This window comes from Cervus canadensis, chromosome 4 (genome assembly GCF_019320065.1).
Source record: "Cervus canadensis isolate Bull #8, Minnesota chromosome 4, ASM1932006v1, whole genome shotgun sequence".
Taxonomy (NCBI): domain Eukaryota; kingdom Metazoa; phylum Chordata; class Mammalia; order Artiodactyla; family Cervidae; genus Cervus; species Cervus canadensis.
Genome location: NC_057389.1, coordinates 58,212,387 through 58,229,473, shown reverse-complemented (window position 1 = coordinate 58,229,473; position 17,087 = coordinate 58,212,387). Strand labels below are relative to the sequence as shown.

The 17,087-nt window shown below is 42.4% G+C and overlaps 1 protein-coding gene across 8 annotated transcripts in view; it reads right to left on the bottom strand.

Moving 5' to 3' along the window:
• The window catches only part of SIL1 (SIL1 nucleotide exchange factor), a 272,637-nt gene that overhangs the window by 238,449 nt on the left and 17,101 nt on the right, over positions 1-17,087 (bottom strand). For 4 of the 8 annotated variants that reach the window (XM_043465379.1, XM_043465377.1, XM_043465380.1 and 1 more), the window contains exon 2: positions 8,115-8,168. The exons of 3 other annotated variants lie outside the window; for them this stretch is intronic. In XM_043465379.1, the coding sequence (XP_043321314.1) occupies positions 8,115-8,155 (41 nt within the window). In that variant the 5' untranslated portion in view covers positions 8,156-8,168. Of the gene's footprint in view, positions 1-644; positions 701-8,114; positions 8,169-17,087 lie in introns of those variants that run through there. One more of the 8 variants, XM_043465381.1, reaches the window with a different exon arrangement.

Below are 17,087 nucleotides of genomic sequence, written 5' to 3'. Positions count from 1 at the left end.
ATGACACAGCTATAAGTTGTAAGAAAAACTGGTTAGAACCAATTAGGTCCAAGATGGTGGAAGATCTGACTTTCAGAAGACCTTGAGTCTCATTATACACGCATTGTAATACATTAGCATATGCTAAAGGAGGTACCCACCAGCACCATGACAGATCCAAAACCAACCAAAGATCAAAAAGTGGGCAGTGGCCTACATCCTGGAAATCTCCACTCCCTTCCCCCAAAAGGTAGGAATAACCCTCCCCCTCATTAGCCTATGAAGTTACCCAACCCATAAAAACTAACTACGCCATATTTTAGGGCCTTTTGCCTTCTGAGATGTCCATCACTCTCAGGCGTGTGTTTCTCTCTAAATAAACCCACTTCTTATCTATCACTTAGCCTCTGAATTTTTTCTGTGGTGAGATATAAAGAACCTGAGCTTCATTAAGTCCTGAAACCAGGTATGTGATCTCAATCAAAAGACCATGGGTTCAAGCCCTAGTCTGAGTTTTGGCTGAGTTCAAGTCCTGGCCCATGGGTTTACAAGTCCCATATCTGAGCTGTGGGGGTTCACTGGGTAAACCATAACGGAAAAGAATATATATAAAAAGAACATATATATATGGGTATATAACTGAGTGCAGCAGTGTGCGCACAGACCTTTTGAAGGAAGTTTCCACTATCTTCACTATCTCCAGCATAGTTTGGCCTCAGGTCAAACAACAGGAAGGGAACGCAGCACTGAAGATTAACAGAAAATTGGATTAAAGATTTACGGAGCACAGACCCGCCCATGAGAACAAGACCCAGTTTCCCCTTCAGTCAGTCTCTGCCGTCAGGAATCTTCCATAAGCCTTGTATCCTTATCTATCAGAGGGTAGACAGAATGAAAACCACAATCACAGAAAACTAATCAAACTGATCACATGAACCATAGCCTTGTCTGACTCAAGCCATGCCATGTAGGGCCACCCAAGACGGACAGGTCATGGTAGGGAGTTCTGACAAAACAAGGTCTACTGGAGAAGGGAACGGCAAACCACTTCAGTATTCTTGCCTTGAGAACCTCATGAACACCATGAAAAGGCAAAAAGGGAGGACACTGAAAGATGAAGTCCCCAGGTTGGTAGGTGCCCAATATGCTACTGCATAACGGTGGAGAAATACCTCCAGAAAGAATGAAGAGACAGAGCCAAAGGAAAAACAACACCCAGTTGTGGATGTGACTGCTGATGGAAGTAAAGTCCAATGCTGTAAAGAACAATATTGCATAGGAACCTGGAATGTAAGGTCCCTGAATCAAGGTAAACTGTAAGTGGTCAAACAAGAGATGGCAAGAGTGAACATTGACATTTTATGAATCAGTGAACTAAAATGGACTGGAGAACTTAACTCAGATGACTATCATATCTACTACTGTGGGCAAGAATCCCTTAGAAGAAATGGAGTAGCCCTCACAGTCAACAAAAGAGTCCAAAATGCAGTACTTGGATGCAGTCTCAAAAACAACAGAATGATCTCTGTTCGTTTCCCAAGGCAAACCATTCAATATCACAGTAATCCAAGTCTATGCTCCAAACAGTAATGCTGAAGAAGCTGAAGTTGGAATGGTTCTATGAGGACCTACAAGACCTTCTAGAACTAACACCCAAAAAAGATGTCCTTTTCATTATAGGGGACTGGAATGCAAAACTAGAAGTCAAGAGATACCTGGAGTAACAGGAAAATTTGGCCTTAGAGTACAAAATGAAGCAGGGCAAAGGCTAACAAAGTTTTACCAAGAGAACATACTGGTCAGAGCAAAAAACCCTTTTCCTACAACACAAGAGAAGACTCTACACATAGACATCACCAGATGGTCAATACTGAAATCAGAATGATTATATCCATTGCAGCCAAAGATGGAGAAGAACTATACAGCTGGCAAAAACAAGACCTGATTGTGGAGCTGATTGTGGCTCAGATCATGAACTCCTTACTGCCAAATTCAGACTTAAATTGAACAAATTAGGGAAAAGCACCAGATCATTCAGGTATGATCTAAATCAAATCCCTTACGATTATACAATGCAAGTGACAAATAGACTCAAGGGATTAGATCTGATAGACAAGAATGCCTGAAGAACTATGGACGGAGGTTCATGACATTGTACAGGAGGCAGTGATCAAGACCATCCCCAAGAAAAAGAAATGCAAAAAGGCAAAATGGTTGTCTGAGGAGGCTTTACAAACAGCTGAGAAAAGAAGAGAAGTGAAAGGTAAAGGAGAAAAGGAAAGATATACCCATTTGAATGCAGAGTTCCAAAAAATAGCAAGGAGAGATAAGAAAGCCTGCCTCAGTGATCAACGCAAAGAAATAGAGGAAAACAATAGAAATAGGAAAGACCAAAGATCTCTTCAAGAAAATTAGAGATACCAAGGGAACATTTCATGCAAATATGGGCACAATAAAGGACAGAAATGGTACGGACATAGCAGAAGCAGAAGATATTAAGAGATGGCAAGAACACATAGAAACAGTATAAAAAAGATCTTCACGACCCAGATAATCATAATGGTGTGCTCACTCACCTAGAGCCAGACATCCTGGAATGCGAAGTCAAGTGGGCCTTAGGAAGCATCACTACAAACAAAGCTAGTGGAGGTGATGGAATTCCAGCTAACCTATTTCAAATCCTAAAAGATGATGCTGTGAAAGTGCTGCATACAATATGACAGCAAATTTGAAAAACTCAGCAAGGGCCACAGGACTGGAAAAGGTCAGTTTTCATTCCAATCCCAAAGAAGGGCAATGCCAAAGAATGTTCAAACTACCACACAATTACACTCATTTCACACGCTAGCAAAATAATGCTCAAAATTCTCCAAGCCAGGCTTCAACAGTACGTGAACCTAGAACTTCCAGATGTTCAAGCTGGATTTAGAAAAGGCAGAGGAACCAGAGATCAAATTGCCAACATCCGCTGGATGATAGAAAAAACAACAGAATTCCAAAAAAAGATCTACTTCTGCTTCACTGACTACGCTGAAGCTTCTGACAGTGTGGATCATAACAAACCATGGAAAATTCTGAAAGAGATGGGAATATCAGACCACCTTACCTGCCTCCAGAGAAACCAGTACGCAGGTCAAGAAGTAACAGTTAGAACCAGACATGGAAAAGACTGGTTCAAAATTGGGAAAGGAGAACATCAAGGGTGTATCTTGTCACCCTGCTTATTTAACTTATATGCAGAGTACATCATGCAAAATGCTGGGCTGGATGAAGCACAATGTGGAATCAAGACTGCAGGAAGAAATATCAATAACCTCAGATACACAGATGACACCATCCTTAGGGCAGAAAGTGAAGAAGAACTAAAGAGCCTCTTGATGAAAGTGAAAGAAGAGAGTGAAAAAGTTGGCTCTAAACTCAACATTCAGAAAAACAAAGGTCATGGCATCTGGTCCCATCATTTCACGGCAAATAGATGATGAAACAATGGAAACAGTCAAAGGCTATTTTGGGGGGCTCCAAAATCACTGCAAATAGTGACTGCAGCCATGAAATTAAAAGATGCTTGCTCCTTGGAAAAAAAGCTATGACCAACCTAGACAGCATATTAAAAAGCAGAGATATTATTTTACCAACAAAGGTCCATCTAATCAAAGCTATGGTTTTTTCAGTAGTCAGGTATGGATGTGAAAGTTGGACCATAAAGAAAGCTGAGTGCCAAAGAATCGATGCTTTTGAACTGTGGTGTTGGAGAAGACTCTTGAGAGTCCCTTGGACTGCAAGGAGATCCAATCAGTTAGTCCTAAAGGAAATCAATCCCGAATATTCATTGGAAGGACTGATGCTGAAGCTCCAATACTTTGGCCACCTGATGCAAAGAACTGACTCACTGGAAAAGAACCTGAGGCTGGGAAAGATTGAAGGCAGGAGGAGAAGGGGATGACAGAGGATGAGATGGTTGGATGGCATCACCAACTGGATGGACAGGAGTTTGAATAAGCTCTGGGAGTTGGTGATGGACAAGGAAGCCTGGTGTGCTGCAGTCCATGGGGTCGCAAATACTCGGACACGACTGAGCGACTGAACTGATAACTGAGTCACTCTGCTGTACAGCAGAGACTGGCACAACACTTAAAACAATATTTCAATAATAAAATTTTAAAATACCTCCCCTCGATAAAAGAATATTTACTAGGTACTAGGCACCAACTATGTATTCGGCACTGTGCTGAGTGTCTGGCAAGCAAGATTTCATAAGCTCCATGGAAATTATTTCAGAAGATACAATTACCATTTTAAAGATAAGGAAGAAAACATTGGTGAAAGTCTAGAAGCCCTCTAAAGATATCAGGTCCTAATTTTTGGAACCTGCAAATATACCTTATAAGAAAAAAAGGTCTTCACAGATGTGATTAAGCATCTTAAAACAATTATCTCAGATTATCTGAGTAGACCCTACACACACAATCACAGTGTGATTCCTTACAATCACAATGTTCTTGTAAGAAAGAGACAAAGGGAGATTTGACACAGGCACGGAAGAGAAGGTGATGTGAAAACAGAGCAGAGGTTTGAAGATACTGAACGTAAAGAATGGAGTGATGTAGCCACAAGCCAATGAATGCCAGCAGCCACCAGAAGCTGGAAGAAGCAAGGAACAGATTCTGCCCCAAAGCCTTTGGAGGGAGTGCAGCCCTGCCAATATGCTGATTTCAGCCTAGTGATACTGACTTCAGATTTCTGCCCTCCAAAACTAGAAAGGAATAAATCTCTGCTGTTTTAAGTCATCAGGCTTATTTTAACCCTTTACAGCAGACACAGGAAATTAACACATCCAGCTAGTAGTTAACAAAGTCAGCCTGTGAACCTGGGTCCTTGTGACTCTCTACCTCTGCACTTGAGACCTGTGCCTTGCTCCTTTTCTGCACACAGCCTCCCCAAGCCAGACATGTGCACTGTCTGACAGGAGACCCTGCCAAGACTTGAAGCAATGGGCACTGACAGCTCCTCTACAGCAACGCCCCCAGAAAAGTCTCTCCTCCTCCTACTCCCATGTCAGAGCAAACGCTTATCAGAGGCAAAATGAACATTTGTTCCAATTACCAGGAATGGACAGAAACAGCCCACAGTCCAATGTTTTGATGAAAATGCAAACCAAAGTGTCTCACAAAGGTTTTCATCTAATTGATTTGTTTGCACTTGACTGTTTTCCAGAACATCAAGAAGCTCCTAACCTCTGTTGCTCTGTTCCATTCGGCCCATGATTTGTTCTTTCCCACACAAACACATTTGGGGAAGAGTATATCAGCTGCAAGAACTATTCTCTGCTTCCTTGTTGACCACTTGATGACTTCTCAGGGACACAGAAAAAACACCACCACACTGAGCCCCTCTGCTGAAGTCTTCAAGATGAGTATTGGTGTGAGCAGGCTGGCACAGAGGTGCCTCAAGTTAACCAATCCTGGAATTAACAAACAAGCTAATAAACACATTGTCAAGGTACAGCATCCCAAAATGCACTTTTTGAACCTATTCTGACAAGTGCGGTGAGCTTTAATTATTTATAACACTGCAAAGTGCAGGTGGCGAAACAAAGCAGTACATTTTAAAAATAATAATGTCCTGGTAATGGAGGACATTATCAACTGGCTGGATTAACAAAGGGGAAGACTTGGGATTTACTAATGTAGTAAAACAACAGGTAACTCATTACAGTACCCAACGTTCTCCTCCTTTTCTTTTTGCTAAATGGTTTTTCCTCTCCCTCAACCTATCTTCCATCATAGCTGGTTTTTTTTTTTTAGCAACTTCCTACCTATTGTCTCTTGCCTAGAAGTTTCAATCTAATATTCTACCAGTTTCTTAAAATTACAATTACAGCTAACATTTTACAAAGTATTTATTCACAAGACATTGGACTCACAAAAGTCCTATGTAGAGGCACCATCGTTACCCTCCATTACGTTTCAAAAAGCTAAGACTCATAGAGGTAAGGTCACTTTTCCAAGGTCACAGAACTAATCGGTGGCAAAGTCAGAATTTGAAAGCAGATCTGACTCCTAAGTCCAAGCTCTTACCTATACCAAACTGTCAGCCTCCCCAAACAAACTGGGGGCCTAGAGAAGATCTTAAGGAGATAAACCCATGTATCTTTGGCATGATGCTCCAACTGCTCAGAAAGCCTGGCAAAAACTGTCCAGAAAATTTCCTCTTTCCCCATTTCTCAGAGAGAATCATCTGGAAAATACAATCAGTCCCAAAGAATACTAGGGAGAATGCAAAGGAATATAAAAACGGAAAGTTTACCCTTCCCTAGACAACCCAAAACTCCTGGATTTAGCAGTACGTGAAGGGAGTCCACCTCAGCTCCTTCTACCTGCCTGAATACCAGCAAGCTGTCACCAGTAGGATCCTCATTCCACTATCAAGGGAATAACAGAGTCTCTAAGTCTTGGGAAGGAAACCAAAAACAAAGGCAAAAAAGGATGGAGTAAGAAGAGAACAAAACTCAAACACCTATTTATTATGTCTCAGCAGGTTCTGGTTTTTTAAGCTTCTTTTTAAACTATTCTGGCTCCAAATTCATTTTCTTTGCTTAGTCCTAACTATTGCTTCAGCTCTCTTCAAATGGGCCCCCAAAGATGTTGAAAAAAGTAACTGAAAGGTCACCTCCTTCCAAGGGGAACTGCAGGGAAACTCCCTGACTTCTTGCTCTGAAATGCTATTTTGTAGCTTCCTAAGTTAATACCCTATTTAATCAGGTTCTCCCTTCCCCCTGGCTACAAGGCTCACCAGGACTGGGCAGGCACAAGGAAAGAAAGAAGGTACCAAGAGAGAAAAGCCCCATTTCCTTATCTAGCAGCACATGCACAAAACAGGCTGCCAAATTCCACCCAAATCATTAGGCGAGTACTGACAACATCAAATTCCAAAGCTACATGTCACTGTCATTCTAAAGGGGGAGGGATCAGTAAGGTGCTAGGAGATGAGGAACTGGGGTGGCCAAGAAAGAGAATGGAGAAGAAATATAAACCATAAATTAGGGCCAGAAACCCTGCTGCTTCTCCTGCTAAGAGCTGGCAATGAAGGACTGAATCAACTTTCTAGGTAAGATCATGAAAGAGGATGTTAAAATAAATTGAGAGAGAAAAAGGGAAAAGATCAGAAGAGAAAAGGAGAGTCTCACTGCACCAGGTTTGCAATTTGTCTGTTCTCAGAGTTGAGGCTATGAGTAGCAGGTTTTTTAAGGTTTATTTTAAGAGCTTTGAGGTCTTCTAGGGAAAAAAAAAAAAACTTCCCAATTCTACCTTTCTCAAAGTCTGTCTCCTGAATTTTGCTGTAATGGAGGTTATTTGCATGAAACAAGATGGATTCCTCTTAGAGAAGCGTCCATTCCTCAGAAAAAAGAATGTGTTCACGTGTGTGCATGCATGCATGCATGTGTAAGAGAGAAGAGACATTTGAGAGCTGTGTATACAGCGGTTGATTATTCTATCAGACACACAGGTGAAGAAGAACTGGGAGGCCTGACCCTCCAAATCCTTGCGAACACAAACACTGGCAACTGGTTTTAAAGAAGTTCTCACTTGGGATTTAAGGACAGACAATCAATGCAAATCAAAATAAAAAGACATATGAGTTGGTTTACTTTTTAACCAAACAACAACAACAACAACAAAAAGTCAATCTAAAAAAAAAGAAATAGGTAGCCTGATAAGCTGTCTGAAACAGGCCATCATCACCACCCCGAGCCTGGGGGCTCACTGGCTGATGCACCTTTAAATGATTCAGGATTATGGATGACAGTGAACACGGGATGGGAAAGGGTAACTGCATTTTACCCATCCCAACCACATTTCTACAATCACACGCACACATACAACCCTTATATAGCCTGGGGGAAAAGGAGATGGAGCCTAACATGTTACCTGCAATCCTAGCCAGAAAGCTGTTAAAATTCTGAAAGAAAATACTCCTTTGAACAAGAACTGTGGAAACAACAGGAGGACCAGGAAACAGAACAAGTGAGAGAAGATTAAAGGAACAGAGATCATCATTTAGCTCAGAAAAGACTGAAGGGAGAGGTGAAAGAAGTGAGGAGTAGTAATGATTTCTGAGCCCAGAGAAAAAATTACCTCTTGGTAGCAGAATCTTCAAATACTTGTCTTGCTGACATATAGCTGAAATTCCTGCATTAAAACAACAACCAAAAAAAAAAAAAGTAAAGAGGAATTCACTAAAAGTGGACTTCTAAATAAATTTAAACATAAAGATTACCCCCGGATGGATAAAGGATGGTCACTAATGATAGCAAGTTAAGATACTGACTTAGTAGTAACAAGTGTGACCAAATACTCCCGAATTAACCACAAGTCTAAGTCCTTCAAAGAAGGAAAATAAGCAAAGGAGAGAACTGACAAAGAGCTATCCAATATCTTCCTTTTCTGAGCTTTATAAACAGTGAAGAGTCAACAATATCTAAAGCAAGGTAAGATAACCAGGTACTTAGAGACAAAAAGGAAAAGGCAGCTTTAGCTGTGAGAAAGGGAGTCTTGGAAATGAGTAGAGACCAGAACTTGTAGGGCTACCGTTCTCAATAAACACAGAACCTTTTCTGGGATTTAAGCCCATGTCTGCTGGCTTACTCCGCTCCAGACACCCTTTCCTGCTCATGTTCATGCCTATGATTTCATTCTCTAAATCCAGGAGCAATCTAAATCTTTGAGCACTAGTAAAATTTAGGACCCAAACATTTACAAAGATGACTGGATTCCTGCTCCTTTCTTGCTCTAGGAGCTTGGAGTGCATTCTTAGCAAAGCAAAGCAAAGCAGGACTGCCTAGGACTTAACAGGTGGGCACACCAGCACTGAGCCCACAGTCCCTGCAGCTCCACAGGCTACAGGCCATCTACAAGGGAAACAGTAACTGGTCCAGGTCTCACGCATATCACTAATAATTGCCACACACACACACACACACACAAAACAGGCCACAGTCAGAAAGAAAAAAAGCAATATTCCCTGACTGTTCCACCTGCTACTTACTCACATTCTGTGAATCTGTATCTATCTGGCCATCGTTGATTTGTCAATTCTTGTCTAATGCCCCTGTCCAAGTACTTAGGTAGTATTGCAAAAATTGTCAGTAGAAAATCAGAGTGAGATAAATTCACAATTCTGGCGAGCTTCTGTGTTTGTCTTTATTCCAAGCAAATGCACTAAAGCCTGCTTCCTTATAACAGAAAACCTAAAAATCAATGCCCAAAGCCCAATAACTACAAACTCCTCTTTCCAATAACAAAATGCCAGGAAGAAACAAAGCCACATAAAATGAAGCCAGAGAAAAATAGCCTCCCTCTAGAAGGTTCCAATTAATGGTTGAGGGGAAGTGGGAAGACACTTAATAAGTAATGAACAAGAAAGAAAATCACCTTGATTACATTTACTTTGGAAACCAAGCGGTATGAACATGAGCACCTGTGTACCCAGTCAGCGTAATAACAAAATCCATTCTCATTCACAAGCTCATTCGTTCAATAAATGCTGTTTGATCATCTATTACTATATGCCAGGAACTGTTCTTACCACTGGAAACACAACTGTGCACATGACTGACAGCAGCTGTTCTCATCTGAATGCAGAGTTCCAAAGAAAAGCATGGAGAGATAAGAAAGCCTTCCTCAGTGATCAGTGCAAAGAAACAGAAGAAAACAACAGAATGGGAAAGACTAGAGATCTCTTCAAGAAAGTTAGAGATACCAAGGGAACATTTCAGGCAAAGATGGACACAATAAACAACAGAAACGGTATGGACCTAACAGAAGCAGAAGAGATTTAGAAGAGGTGGTAAGAATACATGAAGAACTATACAAAAAAGATCTTAATGACCCAGATAACCACAATGGTGTGATCACTCACCAAGAACCAGACATCCTGGAGTGTAAAGTCAAGGGGGCCTTAGGAAGCACCACTACGAACAAAGCTAGTGGAGGTGATAGAATTCCAGCCAACCTATTTCCAATCCTAAAAGACAATGCTGTAAAAGTGCTGCACACAATATGCCAGCAAATTTGGAAAACAGCAGTGGCCACAGGACGGGAAAAGGTCAGTTTTCATTCCAATCCCAAAGAAGGGCAATGTCAAAGAATGTTCAAACTACAAAACAATTGCACTCATTTCACATGCTAGCAAAATAATGCTCAAAATTCTCCAAGCCAGGCTTCAACAGTACGTGAACCTAGAACTTCCAGATGTTCAAGCTGGATTTAGAAAAGGCAGAGGAACCAGAGGTCAAATTGCCAACATTCCCTGGATGATAGAAAAAACAAGAAAATTCCAGAAAAACATCTGCTTCATTGACTACACTAAAGCTTCTGACAGTGTGGATCACAACAAACCATGGAAAATTCTGAAAGAGATGGGAATATCAGACCACCTTACCTGCCTCCTGAGAAACCAGTATGCAGGTCAAGAAGCAACAGTTAGAACTGGACATGGAACAACAGACTGGTTCAAAACTGGGAAAGGAGAACGTCAAGAGTGTATCTTGTCACCCTGCTTATTTAACTTATATCCAGAGTACATAATGCGAAATGCTGGGAGGGATGAAGCACAAGCAGGAATCCAGATTGCTGGGAGAAATATCAACAACCTCAGATATGCAGATGACACCACCCTTATGGCAGAAAGTGAAGAGGAACTAAAGAGCCTCTTGATGACGGTGAAAGAAGAGAGTGAAAAAGCTGGCTTAAAACTCTGCATTCAAAAAACGAAGGTGGGAATGCAAACTAGTACAGCCGCTATGGAAAACAGTGTGGAGATTTCTTAAAAAACTGGAAATAGAACTGCCATATGACCCAGCAATCCCACTTCTGGGCATACACACTGAGGAAACCAGATCTGAAAGAGACACGTGCACCCCAATGTTCATCGCAGCACTGTTTATAATAGCCAGGACATGGAAGCAACCTAGATGCCCATCAGCAGATGAATGGATAAGGAAGCTGTGGTACATATACACCATGGAATATTACTCAGCCATTAAAAAGAATTCATTTGAACCAGTCCTAATGAGATGGATGAAGCTGGAGCCCATTATACAGAGTGAAGTAAGCCAGAAAGATAAAGAACATTACAGCATACTAACACATATATATGGAATTTAGAAAGGTGATAACGATAACCCTATATGCAAAACAGAAAAAGAGACACAGAAATACAGAACAGACTTTTGAACTTTGTGGGAGAATGTGAGGGTGATATTTCAAAAGAACAGCATGTATACTATCTATGGTGAAACAGATCACCAGCCCAGGTGGGATGCATGAGACAAGTGCTCTCCGGCCTGGTGCACTGGGAAGACCCAGAGGAATCGGGTGGAGAGGGAGGAGGGGATCGGGATTGGGAATACATGTAAATCCATGGCTGATTCATATCAATGTATGACAAAACCCACTGGAAAAAAAAAAATAATAAAAAAAAAAAAAAACAAAAAAAAAAAAAAAAAAAACGAAGATCAAGGCATCTAGTCCCATTACTTCATGACAAAAAGATGGGAAAACAATGGAAACAATGACAGACTTTATTTTCTTGGGTTCCAAAATCACTGCAGATGGTGACTGCAGCCATGAAATTAAAAGATGCTTGCTCCGTGGAAGATAAGCTATGACCAACCTAGACAGTGTATTAAAAAGCAGAGACATTACTTTGCTCACAAAGGTCCATATAGTCAAAGCTATGGTTTTTCCAGTAGTCATGTATGGATGTGAGAGTTGGACTATAAAGAAAGCTGAGTGCCAAAGAACTGATGCTTTTGAAATGTTGGAGAAGACTCTTGAGAGTCCCTTGGACTGCAAGGAGATCCAATCAGTTAGTCCTAAAGGAAATCAATCCCAAATATTCATTGGAAGGACTGATGCTGAAACTGAAGCTCCAATACTTTGGCCACCTCACGCGAAGAGCCGGCTCATTAGAAAGGACCCTGAAAAAAAAAAAAAAAAAAGGACCCTGATTCTGAGAAAGATTGAAGGCAGGAGGAGAAGGGGATGACAGAGGACCAGATGGTTGGATAGCACCACTGACTCAACGGACATGAGTCTGAGCAAGCTCCAGAAGATGGTCAAGGACAGGAAAGCTTGGCGTGCTACTGTCCATGGAGTCTCAGAGTCGGACACAACTGAGCGACTGAACAACAGCAACAACAAACTTACATTCTGGTAGAGGGAAAACAGACAGTCAACAAGAAGAAAACAAGAAAAATATTCAATACCTGTGTTACCATGATGTGAGAAGTTACTTAATACCAGACAAATGGAAGGGCCTCTCTCATAAGTAACAGCAGAACTGAGACCTGAATGACAAGGAGTCAATGGAGAGAACATGAGGGAAGAGTATTCCAGCCAGAGGGTACAAAGGGAGGAAAGATCCTCTACATGAGGAGCAGAAATGTTAGAGTGGCCAGAACACAGAGTGTGAGGGGGAGAACGCAGGAAATGTGGCTGCCAATCCAGGCAGAGGGAGATCTGATCGGCAAAGACCAATAAGTAGGGTAGGGAGTTTGGACATTATTCTCAGTATGATGGTAAGCCAACAGAAACTGAAGGTAGGGGAACTACGTTCTCCTTCAGAACTTACTGCGGAAAGCCGGTAACTTATTCCAGGATATACACTGACTTTACAAAAAATTTACCTGGTCCCAGAAATTTTGAAGAGTTTCATTTCCCAAGAGATACACAAGTCACTGAATATGTACTATGTCAAGGGCACTTTGCTAACTGCTTTACATGCATTATTTTTATTCAATCCTCAACCAACACTGAGTAGATATTGTCATTTCCATTTTACAGATGAGGGCACCAAAGTTCAGAGGGGGAAATGACTTGCCCAAAACCATACAGCATGTACAAAACAGAGCCACGGCTGGAACCCAGGTCAATCTGACTAGAAAGAGTCAGGGCCCCCAGCCACTTTGCTCTAATGATTCCAACCCCTTTCTGTTTGGGGGTAGGGGAGTAGGGGAAAAACAACAGTTCTTTCAGGTAACCACACAAACTATTGCTTCACTTCAAACTGAAGCAGTTTCTCATATTCCCCAATGAGGAACACAGATTGGGGCCTGACTCTAAGTATCTTCCCCAGGAACCTTCCTAGCAAACCAAATCCATTCTCACTGGTCTGTGCCCTTGGCCAGCCTTTCTCAGAACCTATGGTTTCATCTATGGCTTCTCTACTTGATGGGATTTGAGTTCTTTGAAGGTACTATAATGCTCATCACTCACTGGGCACCTACCACACATCAGGCAATGATATACATTATCTCATTTCATCCTAACTGTCCCAGCAGGTGGATATCAGTATACTTTATTCAGATGAGGAAACTGTCACAGAAGTACTAGGGCAGGGACAAAGAACTATCAATTAGCAGAAGTGGAATTCTCTTTCTTCCTACAGAACACAGTGCATGCAGCTTACTAAATGATGAGTGAATGAAGGGGCATACAAATTCATTGTGGCAACCCCTACTACCATGAGTGAGGAAGAAAGCACGGGCACAGGTCGGGGCCTGCACTCCAGCTCTAGACACTCTAGACCAACGTATCTCACCTCCTCAGCCAATAAAGGCTCCAATTCAGAGAATGTGAAAGGCTCTGACCTTCCCTTACCCTCACTTCCACCCCCGCAGGAATCAAATAAATCAAATTAACTTTCCCCAACACCTCCACCAAATACAATCCCATTACAAAGATCATTCCCCTCCCCAACCCCAAGACCACTGGGGAGTATTTTATTTTACCCAATTTGGTACTGAACAAACCTTTACAGAAAATACAACCCAGGTTATTTTTCATGGTCTCTTTTTTATTTTTTCTTTCTTTTTTATTTTTCATGGTCTCTTTTATGTCAACCACCTTACACGGCATTTCACAAAGAAAAGGAGCAGCAACAAAAGACTGTTTTAAGAAACAAACAAAAGGGCCCAAGGATGTGTTCACTACCAGAAATGGAAACTCACAAGGCAACAGAAAGAGACGGCTGCTCCAGATGGTACAGTCCCAGCAAGAAGCAGGGCTACACCTCACCAAGAGCAGATCACTCCCACCCCCAAGCCAGGAGCAAACAGGAGTCAAGGCATGTTGGAGGCCAGGGACTGCAGGAGGAGGAAGAGGCCCACAGGAAGACAAAGCAACACCAAGTGGGCATCTGACTGGGATCCTCTCCAGGAGACTCTTTATTTTACTGAAGCATGACCAAACAGAAGGTGACAAATAGCAGAAAAAGTTACCACAAAACTGAGTACCTCAAAGGCAGGACATCTTTATGCCACACTCAGCAAGGAGTCCAGCATATACCAGACATGCAAAACTAACAAAATCAGCCAAATAAACCATAACAACAATCATAACCACTGTTCATTCATAATTTAGGCTGTGAAGAAGCTAACCACCTTTCATATATTCTCACTGATACTTCACAACTCCCCCGTGAGGTGGAAATCTATTATTATCTCCCAGTTAGAGGTAAGAAAACTATGGGTCAGGGAAGTGAAGTAACTTGTCCAAGATCACACAACTTTTAAGTAGTTAAGCAGAGAGTCCAGCTAACGTCTGCTCAATTCCAAGTGTCACGCTCCTAACCACTATATGCAGCATGGCCTTCCAGCTGAGTAAGTGAGGAGCAGTGGCCAAGGCCACAGTACTGCTGAGGACAGGCTCTGATCTAGGGTCTGGAACCACCTACCAGGCATCTAACACTTGGTCTGACAGCAAGTGACACTGACCCAGGCTCCTGTGTACCACGGGTCCCTCCTGCATCTCAGCCTTCTTGGCGACACAGTGGGAAGAAGGATGACAACCCATTTCCAGCCCTCCAGACACTGGCTGCTGCCAAGAGAGAACATGTACTCACCGACATCAACCAGAAATGAGCAGTACACAAACCGCAGGCGCTGGCTTTGCTAACTTGGCACATCACATTTCAGGAAGGTACCCATGTCAGTGGGTTAAGCGGTCCAAGGCGTAGCCCTTGCCCAGCTAGTGACAGCCAACAGAGAGATGGCAAGTCAACAGGTTACACAGTGTGTTGTTGCTGTCACATGTTAACAAGTGACAGGCATGAAACCTCCAGGTCTTTTTCTGGGAAGTTGACAAAATGCCAAATGCCAACACTCTGAGCCACCACATCTGCTGAATGACCAGGTGGCCCCAACAACACACTGACGGTAGGCACTAAGAGAGGACTTGACTCAGGAGGAATAAGGCAACATGTCATGGGGTCGATATCAACATTACCATTCAGTTGACTGAAAGAAAAAAAAGTAACCCATTATAGTAATGTTCCTTCTCTAATCTTCAATCTCACTCTCATCAAAATGCACCTAATGTACCATCTAACTGAGTGATCTGTTCATACTTCAAATTCAATCATCTCACCACCACAACTAACAACCCTCCAAAGGTCTCCCAGCTCTTCTAGTACAATCAAAATGCCTTACCATGCTGAACAGGCCTGTCCTTGCCACCCCCTCCAACCTGACCCTGTGCCTATCTCCTCTCACTCTCTGTGCTCTGGCCACATTTTGTTTCAGCTCCCCACAGAAGTCACGTTTCTTTCCTCCCCACCGTGCCCCCAGGAGGCTTTGTAAAAGTTAGGCCCTCAGCCAGAAATGCCCTTCAACCTCACGTCACTTCACTTAGTAAACATCCATTTGTTCTTCACAACTCAAAAATCACTCCCTTAACGAAGCTTTCCCTGATACCCTCTTAAACCCAGGATCAAGTCAAATCTCTGTCAAATATTCTCATGGTATCACATTCCTTTCTTTCCACACACTTATTATAACCATAATTTCACATTTATGTATGAGATTATAATTTGATTAATGTCTATATTCATCAACACTCTGAACAGGAACTGTATCTGACTTGGTGACAAGTATATAAAAGGGATAACCACAGTGTCTAGAATGTAACAGAGGCTATTAATGTGTCTATTGACTGAAAGAAAAATTCAGAGAGTAGGAAAATGAAGCTCTGTCCAAAACAAAATGGTTCTGCTTAGAGAAGCTATTCTCTTGTGACCTTAAAACAAACTATTCTTCCCCTTCCCCCTCCTCTTTCCCAAATTTCTTCCAAAAGTTACTTTCTGTATCCTGCCTTTCTCCAAATGAGTGGTAGCCATAGTGATAAGCTGGCCTACAGCCAAAAATAGTCTAAAAAGATATCACCTTGTCTGAGTACTCCAGGCTTCCAAAATAAAAGTCCACAGCAAAGGCCCAGGCATATAGAAATACAATAACCCTGGGACTTCTCTGGTGGTCCAGTGATTAAAATTCCACACTTCCTCTGCTGGAGGCACAGGTTTGATCCTCCCTCAGGGAACTAAGATCCTCCGTGCCATATGATGCAGCCAAAAAAGACATACAATAACTTTTACCCAGTAAAGAGACTGAACAAGCAGCTCCTGTAAGAAACAAGCACTTCCCAAGGCAGGCAGTGCTCCCAAGTGACCCACACAAACGAAAAGAGGGGAAAGGAGCACAGCGGTAGGGAACTGAGGCAGGAGTAAGGATACTGTTCCCCGAAGTGATTTTTAAACCCCATGTTTTACTCCCCTGATAAAGCAGAGATGCACCCAAACAGTAAATATCAAAAGTCTTCCCGATGAGTCAGCTCCAAAGGAGGTCTACAGGCTGTGGTTCAGAGAAGCAAAACCATGGCCTGAAGAAACTCACCTATTAATCTCCAGTTGTGGCCAAAATTCCCTTTGGAAGCAGGAGGGTCTTGTCCCTGCCCTTCTACTCTTTAGGATAGGCAGGTGGCAGTGAGGTGAAGGAAGCAGAAGCATTCACTGAGCTCTACTTAGTGGCAGGCATAGTGATAGTTACTTCAGAGACAGGGCTCTTAGTGAAGAACAAATGAGACACAGATGAGCACAAAGACTCATCGCAGTAGGCTCAGGGAAGTTAAATAACTTCTCCAACAGCTAGTGAGTGGCAAGGTCAAGAGCAAACCCAGGTCTGCCTGAATCTGAACACTCTTTTCTCCTACCCCAGTGCTGCCTTTGTGGGTCATCTATGAGCCCAATTCTGCTCCTCACCCCTTCACCACCAC